Here is a 12,339-nt window from a genome sequence, read left to right on the forward strand (position 1 = left end):
GATACCAACACGAACGCCATATTTCCGGAACAACGAACTCATAAAATCTATCTAAGCCAGTCCATTATCGATACCTTCACTAACGCCATCTGTGCATTAAAAACACAACTCTTCTGTCAAATACAGTGAGCACACTTTGACTTCTGTCAGGAATTTTTGGAATACAATTATACGAATACTTCCTAATACGGTTTTCCACTACTTCTACTACTACTACTACTACTACTACTACTACTACTACTACGAGAATCAGCACTGTCTTAATCAATCAATCAATCAATGGGGGCATACGCCAGGGGGTGCGTCGCCTCGCCCACCCTACGACGCCAAGCCTGGGGGTCCCTCCGGGCGAGTCTCCTGCAGGCCCCCTTCCCAACCCGAGTACCTCCCGGCAGGATCTATCGACTTGCTTAAGTCACGAACTCCGTGGGCGTCCCCGTGGCCTCCTCCACTCAGGATTGTCTCTCACAGAGACAACCCGATGAGCAGGATCAGCTTCCGGAAAACGTGCCCGTATAGCCGGAGTTGGCGTTGACGGACTATGCAGGTAATATATGTCGAATCAGCCTCACGGAGTAGTCGCCTGTTTGACACAAAGTCCTTCCAGCGATATCCCATGATTCTGCGTAGACACTTATTACTAAAGGCATCAATCCGCCGCTCCAGGTCCCCGTTTAGTGTCCATGTCTCACAACCATGGAGTAAGACAGGGAGCACACGGGACTTGAAGATCCGCGTCTTTGTCCACCTGCACAGGTATCGACAACGCCATATACTTGTGTTGAGCGAGTCCATAGCACCGTGGGCCAGACCAATCCGCCGTAAGACTTTCTGGCCAGACTCACCGTTGTTATGAACTACGCTACCAAGATACGTGAAACTTTCCGAGATTTCAACGTCCTCGCCACACGCATGAACAGACTGTACTGTGTCATCCAGCAAGCCTCCAAACACCTGTACCTTGGTCTTGGCCCAGGAGACCTCTCAAGGGCTTCGCCGCCTCGTGCAGTGCCTCGAGAGCCATCACCAAGACCTCCAGCGACTCCGCCAGGATTACTGCATCATCGGCAAAAACAAGGACCCTGGTATTGCCAATGGATGCTCCGCAGGTCCACAACTCTGCCCAGTACCCAGTCCATACAGGTGTTGAAAAGCGCTGGGGCAAGGTCACAGCCCTGCCTCACTCCCGCATTCACGGGAAAGAGGCTGGACAACCCCCCCCCCCCACACACACACACACTTCACAGCACTCTCTGTCCCAGAATACAGGCCAGTCAGCAAACCAATAGTCCTCGCAGGAATCCCACGGAGTCGCAGAAGATCCCAGAGTGCCTCACGATCGATGCACTGAATCAAACGCCTTCCTGAGATCGACACAGGCTGCAAGCATCCCCTGTCGAAACTCACCTCGGCGCTCCACCACTCGTAAACCTTCTATCAGTCGATCAATCTCATTCATTCATTCAGTCAGTCAGTCAACCAGTTTGTCTGCCAGGCAATCGGTCAGTTTGTCAGACAGTCAATCCATCATTCATTCAGTCAGTCAGTTAACCAGCTATATAGTCAGTCAGTATATCATGCGGTCAGGCAGTCAATCAGTTAGTCAGTCAGTCAATTAGTCAACCAGTCAGTCAGTCAGTTAATCAAGCAGTCAGTCAGTCAGTCATTAGAGGAAACAAGAACAGTTTTGTGGTGAGGAAGGTGCTTGAAAAATAGTGTCAGTGGAATGCAGCACTTATATTTACCGGGATGATGTCAGCAAGGAGAGTCAATTAACAGTTTAACTGGAGCACACGAGTTTAGCAACTAGACGAATACAAATGAATAATAGATAAATTTACACATCATAGATAGACAACTATAATATAAGGTTAGTACAATGTTCCAAGTACGACAATTTCGTATCGCTGGCGAGTCACACGGGCGTGAAGTTGCCAGCTCGTTACAGTCAGCCTGTTATATTTGCCGATCTCCCACCCAAAACCTGTCTCTGGCGCCCAATAACGAGACTCAGATATAGTTATCACTAAAAGCGTTGATTCCTGATGTGTTTTGGCAATGGTTAAGCGTCGAAAACCGGTACATGCACGAGGGCGAGATGATGAAGGCAAGCTATCCCAGCATCGTTTCCAGATTGTCGTACTCGGAGCATTATGCTTATGCTTACCTATGAAAGGATAGTGGGGGAATAAGAAGTGACTTCTTTTGGTGTTCCCCACCTCTAAGACCTGTTAGCCTCATGCCCCTGATCCAAGTGCCTGTCATACCGCGATTTGAAACTGGCTATTGAAGGGGCAGATACCACATTATCTGAGAGCTTATTCCACGGGTCTATAACTCTAATGGCAAACCAGTTTCCCTTCATGGTGGTTCGCCAATGGTCTGGTTTACTCAGCTTGTAGGAGTGGCCCCGCAGTCGGTGAGTGTTGCGTTGAAAGAATCTGGTGAGGGGGACGTCCTCGTAGCCATGCAGGAGCTTGTATGTCTGGATCATGTCACCCCTCACCCTTCTCTCTTGTAGCGTCTGGAGGCCAAGGTGCTTACAGCGCTCATCGTATGGCAGCTGGGCAATGCCTGGTACTAGCTTTGTTGCCCTTCTCTGCACCCTCTCCAAGGCCTGGATATCCTTTGCCAGGTATGGGGACCACGCTTGGGCCCCGTAGTCCAAGATGGGCCGGACTAGAGAGAGATATAGCGGCAGCAAGATGGTCTTATCCAGCACACTGAAGTTGCGTTTGATGATGCCCAGTCTGCTGTTCGCTTTAGCAGCCACCATTGCCACGTGACTGGATGATTTGAGGTTATTGGCCACTATAATGCCAAGGTCCTTTTCCCGGTCCGACTCCTCCAACTTGACGCCATTCAGCTGGTATTCTGCTCGGTGTACACTGTTCCCTATGTGCATGGTCTTGCACTTGCCTGTGTTGAAGGTGAGTAACCACTTTGCACTCCACTCCTCCAAACGTTTCATGTCACGCTGAAGGGCTTCTGCATCGTCTCTGTCCTTCATCACTCTGTAAACTTTGGCGTCGTCGGCAAACAGGCTCACTGTTGACTCGATGCTGAAGACAATGTCGTTAATGTAGACAGGAAAAGGACCGGTCCGAGCACAGACCCCTGTGGCACTCCACTTAACACAGGCAAACTCCCAGAGCTCTCCTGTCTGATGCGGACCTGGTGAGTCCTGTTTGTGAGGAAGCCCCTGATCCAGCGCAGGACGTCTCCAGCTATTCCCGAGCATGATAGTTTTGCCATCAGCCTTTCGTGGGGGACCCTGTCAAAGGCTTTCTCACAGTCTAAATAGTTCACGTCCACACCGTGCCCACCATCCACTGCATTGACCAGGTCATCTAAGAAGCACAACAAGTTAGTTAGGCAGCTCCTGTATTTTCTGAATCCATGTTGTGCATTGGTTATCAGGGCATTGTCTGTGAGATGTTGAACAATTCTTTCCCTTAAGATCTTCTCCATAATTTTGGACACAATGCTAGTCAAAGAGATTGGGCGGTAGTTCAGTGGGTCTGTTTTTGTGCCCTTCTTATGGATGGGTGAGATGGTGGCCCTCCTCCAGTCCAGTGGAACTTCGCCAGTCCTGAGAGATGAAGTGAATATCTTCAACAAGGGAACACAAAGTATGTCGGCGCACAGTCTCAGCACAAAAGCAGATATCCCATCAGGACCCGGCGCTTTGCTCTCGTCTAGCTCTGCAAGCCTTTTCTGGACCTCCCTCTTTGTCATGGTGAAAGTGTGAAGCTGAACACCTTGGAACACTTGTCCTGGAGTTGGAATGTCAAGGCTCGTGTCCTCCCGTACAAACACAGTGTTGAAGGCTTTGTTCATTTCCACTGCCATTCCCCTGTCGTCATCTATGACCTCTCCGTTTATGTCTTTCAGTTTCATTATGCGGTCCTTTGTTGTGGTTTTTGAGCGCACATAGGCCCAAAAATGCTTAGTGTTACTGGTTGCATCAGTTGCCACCTTCCTCTCGTAGTCGTACTTTGCCCTTCGTGTTGCCACTGTTACAGCATTCCTTGCTTGATTGTATTGATAACGGTTCCTGATGTTTTTATTGGCTCTGTATGCATTCCATTTATCTTGTTTCGTTCTTATTAATCTCTGCAATGAAGCAGTCATCCATTTTGGTCTTGTGTCTAGGTGTTTCTTCTTCTGGGTAGGGACGCATATTTTCACAATCCTGTCGTATTGATCTTTAAAAACCTCCCACTGTTGACCAGTGGGCCTGTCTCCTAAGTGTACGTCCCAGTTGATTTCCTGAAATAGGCACCGCATTTTTTCTTTATCGGCCTTGTAATAGTTAAGTTTCCAAGAACAATCCTCTTGCATCCTTAAGTTTGAGTTCACTGTGAAGGAGAAGCACAAGACAGCATGCCTGCTTAGCCCCAATGGTGGGAGGTATTTGAAATCGTTAACTTCATCAGCCGATTTTGTGAAAACCAGATCCAGTCTGGATGGGTGATCCGTGTCTCTGAGGTGTGTCCACTCTTCCACATTTTGTGTCCAAAAGTTGTTGTTAATTGTTTCCAGGAAGTTTTCTGCCTGCGTAACACCCTGAGATCCCTCCATGACTCTGTTCTCCTCCCAGTTGATATTACCAAAATTGAAGTCTCCACAAATTAACACTTGGCCAGTACTAGACTGTGTTTCGCTTAATCTTAATATATCACAGATCAGGTCATTGTTTGCACTAGTTGATGAAGGGGGTCTGTATATTGCTCCTAAGATTAGGTTTTTGCCCCCTCTGCTCTTTACCTCACACCAAACAGTCTCTTGAGCGCCGTGATCAACAAGATGGGTCACTGAACTTACATCTATGTGCAGGTACTTCTTGACTAGTATAACTACTCCTCCTCCTGGGGCCCTCTGGTCGACCCTGTCCTTCCTTATAACTGAATACAGGTCCGTGTTGAACAAAGTAGAATCCAGAATCTCCTTGTTGCACTTGGTCTCAGTTAGAAAAATAATATCTGGGTCCTCTAAATCTATTAATACTTGTAATTCCCCAGTCTTGTTGGTTAGGCCGTCCAAGTTGGTGTATATGCATTTCAAGGTCTGGTGTGAGGTTTCAGGGCGTTTATCTGTATTTCCTGTCAGCGGTCCTTCGAAAGGACTGCTGGGCGTGGTATTCTTTTGCCACTCGTATCACTTCCATTGTTCTATAGTCTACTATCCACTTGAATGCTTGATCTCTCTCGTCCCTGTTCTTTTCAGCTGCTTCTGCAGTCAAATTCTTTCTCTCATCCCTCTCCTTCTTGCTTCTGTCTCTGAAGATAGTGATTTTTTTGGCATTTTCGTCATCACATGTACCCAAATGTCTTGCTTCCCTTGCAACCTTGCCAACCATTCCTGCTGAGTCAAATCTCACTCTGAGTGGTCTCGGGTCTATGGCATAGTTTCGGTTTTCCTTACCCCCGTGGAGCCTTGTTGTATCAGTGATCCTGTACTGTGATACATCCACCTTCATGTGCCTGGAGAAAAGATTAGTCACATTGTCAAGGTCAGCGGCTTTACCCGCTGCCATTTCGTCTGTGTCTGGTTCAGGAACTCCTAAGAGTATTAGATTTCTTGACCTAAACTCTTTATCTTTCTCCTCCTCCAGTGCAACTTTCACTTTCGCCTCCAGGTCCTCCGTGTGTGTGCTGCTCTGCTGATGAGCCTCACTGCCTCCTTCTAACACGGTCTGAAGTTCCTCTTTAACTTCAACCTTTAAATCCTCCTTTACCTCCTCCTTTATGTTCTCCCATGCCTGTTTTACCTCATTCACTGCCTTGGTAATATCCTTCTCTGGGTTGTACGATCCCATTTCCTCCTGTGCAAGCATCCTCTTTTCCACATTTACCAGCTTCTCCCGCATAAATATCACCAGGAAACATGAATAATAAACCATTTCAACAATAACTACAATTAAAGATCGTTATTGTGACCCAGGAAACAGTTTTGTGGATGGAAATTGGGAGACATGAGAAACTGAGTACGACAATCTGGCAACGTTGTACAATAATCCCAGCCATCAGCTGTTCATTGTTTGTTTACCTCGCGCTGGGGAGAGAGATCCTCGTGCTCCCGGCCTTGTAGCGGTGCCGTGGCGGGGCGTGTAGGCGTTGACATGTAAGCCCCGGTCGTCTACCCTCCGTGCCCTATGGGGGTCCGTGGACGGGGCAGGTAGTTTGGGTTAACCCGTCCGCTGCGGTTGGCACGGGTTTGGATTTCACTGTTAGCCTAGTATCATATATATAGTTTCATGTCTTTCTCTGTCTCTGTGGTGGATAGTGGAGTGTTTCCCATGTGGTATTGGTGTGCTGGATATCCTCTCCCAAGGTGCAGGACTACATTTTCTTCATTGAATTGTAGCAGCCACTTTTTGTTCCACTCCTGTAGCTTGATGAGGTCTTCTGCTAGGAAATGCACAGTCAAGGGGTCAAATATACTTTTCCCATTTCATTTCAACAGAGTAAATTTTAATGTAAGTGGAATTTTTCCATGTTGAGAATATGCTAACAGCTCCTCATTTTCATTTTCCATTTCCATCTTGCAGCACTCACGGTCAACGGCACTGCCCATACACTCAGTCCACCCTGGCGGGGACCTCACCAATGACCTCCATGAAAACAGGGTCCCAGACAAGCCAGTTGGTCTGAAGGGTGAGTGTTTCCCTCAGTGTTGTGATTTACATCCTCTGTCCCCTTCAAATTGTCCCTCCTACCTCCTACCTCCTTATCCATCACTTACATTCTTAATTCCCAACAAACAGTATAAACCTAATATATGTGTTGTGCATAGAATTTAGGATAACTTACAGGTACAATACATTTGTATAATTTTGTTTTCATGGTACAAAATATTCATGTTTGGAAGCCATGATAAAACCTACATAGTGATCATGATGGTGGAGTCACTGTGTTATCTGCAGTGTCTTGTGGTCCATTACAGCCGTGGCGCTGACTGACCACATCAGGGTGTGCTGGCAGCCCCCCGCACAGCACAATGTGCTGCTGTGCGGCTACACCATTGCCTGGGACCGAGGCGTGGCGGACATCTACTCCAAGATCGTGGACAGCAAGCAGCACGGTTACATCATTGATAAGTTGGGTGTGTAAGATGATCATTTGTGACTAATTTTCCATTTTCTGGCCAAGTAGTATGCAGACCTGCAGTGTGATTCTCCACAAGACAGGGATTTTGAATTAGCCACTTCTACATTTGTGTTGAGCCAAGAGAAGGTAAAGATTTTGTTAGCCTGTCAAATGCGATTGGCACGGATTTGCCTTCACTGTTAGTCTGGTAACCTTTCTCTGCCTCTCTGGTGGACAGTGGAGTGTTTCCCATGTGGTATTGGTGTGCTGGATATCCCCTCCCAAGGTGCAGGACTTTACATTTTTCTTCACTGAATTTTAGTAGAAACATTTTGATCCATTTTTATAGCTTGGTGAGGTCTTCTGGTAGGAAATCCACAGTCAATGGGTTAAATGATATCATAGTTAACCATTTATTGAGTCTGGAGTTAACATTACATTCACCCCCCCCAAAAAAAATGATGATGGAGTCCATAACAAGTTTTCATTTAAGCAAAGTAAAGTGAAGGTAGAGATCTTGCTAAGTAGATCATAGTTAAACATTTATTGAGTCTGTTAACATTTCACACACACACACACACACACACACACACACACACACACACACACAGGAAAGTATTTACACACCATCATAAAGTTAGCTCTCCATATTGTGAAGACCCTGGACCATGAGAGCAATTATTGAGGGAAAGGAGGTGGTATTCTGAGTTGCCATTTTCAGACTCATCATCGTTCAGGCTCATTCCTCTGTCTGCCCTGAACTCTCAGATATTTCCTGGGTGGTCATAATGTTAGTCAGGTTATTCATTGGTTATCTGTGGCCTGTTATCTGTCTTTCTACCTGTTGTCTGTTAGTCTATCTTATTTGTTATCTGTTCTGCCCAGTTTAACCTCTTGACTGCGGATTTCCTAGCAGCAGACCTCGCCAAGCTACAGGAATGGAACAAAAAGTGTCCGTGGCTACAGTTCAGTGAAGAAAAGTGTAGTCCTGCACCTTGGGAGGGGATATCCACCACACCAATACCACATGGGAAACACTCCACTATCCACCACAGACAGCGAGAGAAAGACCTGGGACTATGTTACCAGGCTACAAGTGAAGGCAAAATCCGTGCCAATCGCAGCGGACGAGTTAAGGGTCGTGAAAAAATTGTTGTATTGTTACGATTAGGTCCATAACAAGTTCTCCATCTCCTCAGAACCCAACATGGAGTTTGTGATAAGCCTGCGAGCCTTCAACAACGTGGGTGACGGGCAACCGGTGTACCAGCAAGTCCGCACCCAGCCAGAGGAGGAGGAGGTGGTGGCACCCACGCTGGACCCGGCGGTGTGGGTGAAGGCCGTGGTGCTGACGCCCTTCACCGTGGTGCTGCAGTGGGCAGACACCATGCTGAGCCAGAACCAGGTGATTTATTTATTTATTTATCTATTATTATTATTATTTTTTTTTTTTTTCAAGGGAGGCAACTCAAGGTAAACAAATTAAACAACAATTAAAAGGCCACTAGATGCCGTTCCAAACACAAGCATGAAGAATGGGAGGTCAAAAGAGGTCAGTTTTGGGTAGTGTTGCTGGGCTGCTTCAGGGAGGGCAGTCATCAGCTGGAAAATATATGTTTTATCTCATGTTCTTTGTGCACTGTGTCACGACTTGCCACTTGCATCAACACAGCTGTGGAAAAGTTAGTCATTTGTCAAGGAACTTATTCACCACTTACACATTCTTGTTTCCCTGCACACACTCCCTTATTCACCTCATATCCACCTCTCCACATCCTTATTCGTAACTTGCATCCTTCTCCCTCCTACAAACAGCCCCTCATTCACCTCATATCTTCCTCTCTATATCCTTATCCATTACTTACTCATACTCTCGTCCCAGCAAACTCCCTTATTCACCTCACGTCCACCTCACACATCCTTATTCATAACTCATGCATCCTCTTTTTCCTGCAAACAGTCCCTTATACACCTCACATCCTCCCTCATACATCCTTATCCTCCACTTACACATCCTCTTTTTCCTGCAAGCACTCCCTCACACCCTTCCTATCCTCCTGTCATTCATGTCTCATTTCACAAGCCAGTCCTTCATCCAGTGACCTTTCTCATGTTTTCCCTCCGTCCTTGTACCTGACTCCCTGTTAATACTGACCTTTGACTCCTGCAGTACAACAGCTGCACCACCTTCTCGTCCTCATCCTCCAGCCGCTACGTCAACGCCACGGATGTGACCTGCCTCATTGACAGCCTCAAGCCATCAACAGTGTGTGAGTTTGCTGTGAAGACCACAGTGCTGGAAGCCTTCGTTCTTCTTTCAGTAAATATTCACTCAGTCCTGCAACACTTCTCAAGGAAATCCTGCACAGCTGAATCCTTGCTGTGATGAGGCACAGAGAAATTATGACTCATAGGGTGAGCTATTTTTAGTGTTTGAGATATTGATTTTTTCATTGACCTTTTGCAAATACTTAAAAATGAACCTTACATAATGGTATTAGAAACAGCACAGCAGGGTTGGCAATGATTTAATCAAATTGATTTAATCAAATGATTAAATCATTGACTTTATTTGTATTTTTTCTGAGTAAAAGTATTCCATAGGTTAAATGATGTGCTCCAAAGATGATAAAGTAAAACAACCTATTCATGTGCAATGATTCATTTATTCTCTTCAAAGTATAAAAAAAAAAGATTCCTACATTATTATATCCTCCTGCGCTAATGTTGCCAACTTGACATGTTTTTTACTAGGTAAAAAATCAGCCTCCTCTAGTCTTTACTAACTTGGCCGGCAATGTATCATAATAGCAACCAAGGTTTGCAACCAAACTGTAACAGAATAAAAGCAGATATTCTTCTGTATGGTAATAATATAATATTCTGTCATGAAAATGACAACTTCAGGCAACTCTATCTGTCCTAAACCTGCTCCTGTACCAACTACAAACAAGTACTGAACAAGTATGTATCTGGATCCTTGACTGTGCTCAGACTTACAGGCCTAAACTTAAACTTAAAGTAACCTATGGACACTTATGACTCACTCACCAGGATATATATCTATATATATATATATATATATATATATATATATATATATATATATATATATATATATATATATATATATATATATATATATATATATATATATATATATATATAAAATGCATGATGGGGGAACTTTGAAGTTTTGGTGTGCCAAAATCACACTTTTTCCCACACACTTGTCCCCATCAGGTTTGGCGTGAGTCCCCCTATAGCCTGGTGGCCTCCAACACCCTGCTGGTGGCCTGACCGTCCTGGCCCTCCCTGGCCAGCCGTCCACCACCACCTTCACCCGGCAGCCGCTGCAGCGGAACAATGGGAGGATCACAGGTGAGCTGATGGGTTACCAGGATGGCATCTTCAAATTATATAAAAATAAAAAAGAGTCAGTGTGCCAAACCACAGTGATGTACTAGACTACATAGTTAAGGGAACACACCTTCACTGACGTGGAAAAGACCTGGATATATAGTAATAAACAGTGACTTAGGTCATGGTGGTGGGCAGCGTGGGCCAGGCAGGAAGCAAGAACCATACATCTTGTCAGCCACTATAAATACAATTTGCCTGAGCCACTACCGGGCTGGGGTCATCCAAGAGGCCCCTCCAAAGAGCCTACTGGAGCTATGGGCAGCACTTAACCCAGTAGCTGCAGGGATCATGTCTCTGAAAGGCCACTCTAAGCACTGCCTTGGGCCGACCATCAGGACCCACCGGGAAGAAAGCACCGGCGCAATAGGCCGCGACGTAAAAAAGAGAGAGAGAGAGAGAATCATCACTCAGGCAAACCATTTTATAATATATATCAATGCATTTGTGATCAGTTTATGCATCATTTATTTTGGGGGCTTATATCATAGCAAAAATTAGGCCCGTCGCTGCTACACGGTAAAGCCACAAATTTTGCCTGTCACTGGTACACGGTTAAAAAAAGATTATTGAGAGAGTAATTTTGTTTGTTCCAGGCTACGTGATATTCCTCACCACGGACCAAACTGTCGGTGACTGGGTGACGGGGGAAGTGACGGGGGACTGGCTCACCCTCACCGTCCATGGACTGACGCCTTCAAGGAAGTATTTGCACAAGATGCACTCTCACAATGTCAAAGGTTTTGGTCCATTCTCCTCCGTGGAAAGCTTCACGACTTCCAGGTAAGGAAGTGTTAGTCTTAGGGAGCCGTCATTGCTGTGGTGCATCAGTCACTGTTCTCCCAGTTATGCACATGTTGTGTCCCACCATACTGTCCCTCATCATGGAGCACTCCCTCCCTGAGGCTGACTTGAGGCCCATTACCTGCATGCTGTGTGTTGTGGTGCATCAGTCACTGTTCTCCCAGTTATGCACATGTTGTGTTGTGGTGCATCAGTCACTGTTCTCCCAGTTATGCACATGTTGTGTCCCACCATACTGTCCCTCATCATGGAGCACTCCTCCCTGAGGCTGACCCATTACCTGCATGCTGTGTGTTGTGGTGCATCAGTCACTGTTCTCCCAGTTATGCACATGTTGTGTTGTCCTCATCATGGAGCACTCCCTCCCTGAGGCTGACTTGAGGCCCATTACCTGCATGCTCTGTGAATGCCACCTCTGGCTCTGTGGGCATGTGGGTAAACCCTGCTTACCAGGTTGTTTATGTAAGAGACAATCCTTAGTAAAGAGTGTGCCCAGAAAGTTGGGTTAGAGCAGGTTGATGGATCCTGCTGGGAGGTACATGGTATGGGGAAGGTGCCTGCATGGGGACCTGCACAGAGGAACCCCCAAGAATGGTGTCATAGTTTGGGTGAGGCAGGCTGGCAGAGGCCCCCATTGATTGACTGATTGATTAAGCCAATGTTAAAAATATTATACATCTGCTCCTGTGTTCCAGCTGTTGACAAGAGCATCGGTGAGCCCCCAGGCTGGTGTGTGGAGCGAGAGGCCTGATTGTGCTGGTGATCGCTGGCGTGGCAGGAGCCATGACCAGCTGGGGGCCTTCTTGGCCACCACACTGTACTGCCAGGTCAAGGCGGAGCCCAGGCCAAGCATTGTGTAAGGTGGCAGGACAGTTTCTTGTTGGTGTGTTTCATCCCATGACTCATTTCAGCAATCCTTTACACTGACTGCAGGAACTTTTTATTCACTTTGTAATATGGAGAACAAGGCTGCAGGGCATAGTCCACAAAGACTTAAGTTTGCCAAGATTAGAGAAAGAAAAAA

General features: G+C 46.4%; 1 protein-coding gene across 1 annotated transcript; it reads left to right on the forward strand.

Annotated features, from left to right (window-relative positions):
- Positions 1–2,159: 2,159 nt before the first annotated feature.
- Positions 2,160–12,140, forward strand: LOC126990191 (neogenin-like). The gene is made up of 8 exons (XM_050848743.1): positions 2,160–2,419; positions 6,554–6,659; positions 6,949–7,107; positions 8,291–8,496; positions 9,262–9,361; positions 10,335–10,472; positions 11,108–11,294; positions 12,011–12,140. Exons 1-6 carry the CDS (start codon positions 2,378–2,380, stop codon positions 10,343–10,345), a joined length of 624 nt encoding a protein of 207 aa, XP_050704700.1. The 5' UTR covers positions 2,160–2,377; the 3' UTR covers positions 10,346–10,472; positions 11,108–11,294; positions 12,011–12,140.
- Positions 12,141–12,339: the final 199 nt, after the last annotated feature.

Source organism: Eriocheir sinensis, unplaced genomic scaffold (genome assembly GCF_024679095.1).
Source record: "Eriocheir sinensis breed Jianghai 21 unplaced genomic scaffold, ASM2467909v1 Scaffold1482, whole genome shotgun sequence".
NCBI lineage: Eukaryota > Metazoa > Arthropoda > Malacostraca > Decapoda > Varunidae > Eriocheir > Eriocheir sinensis.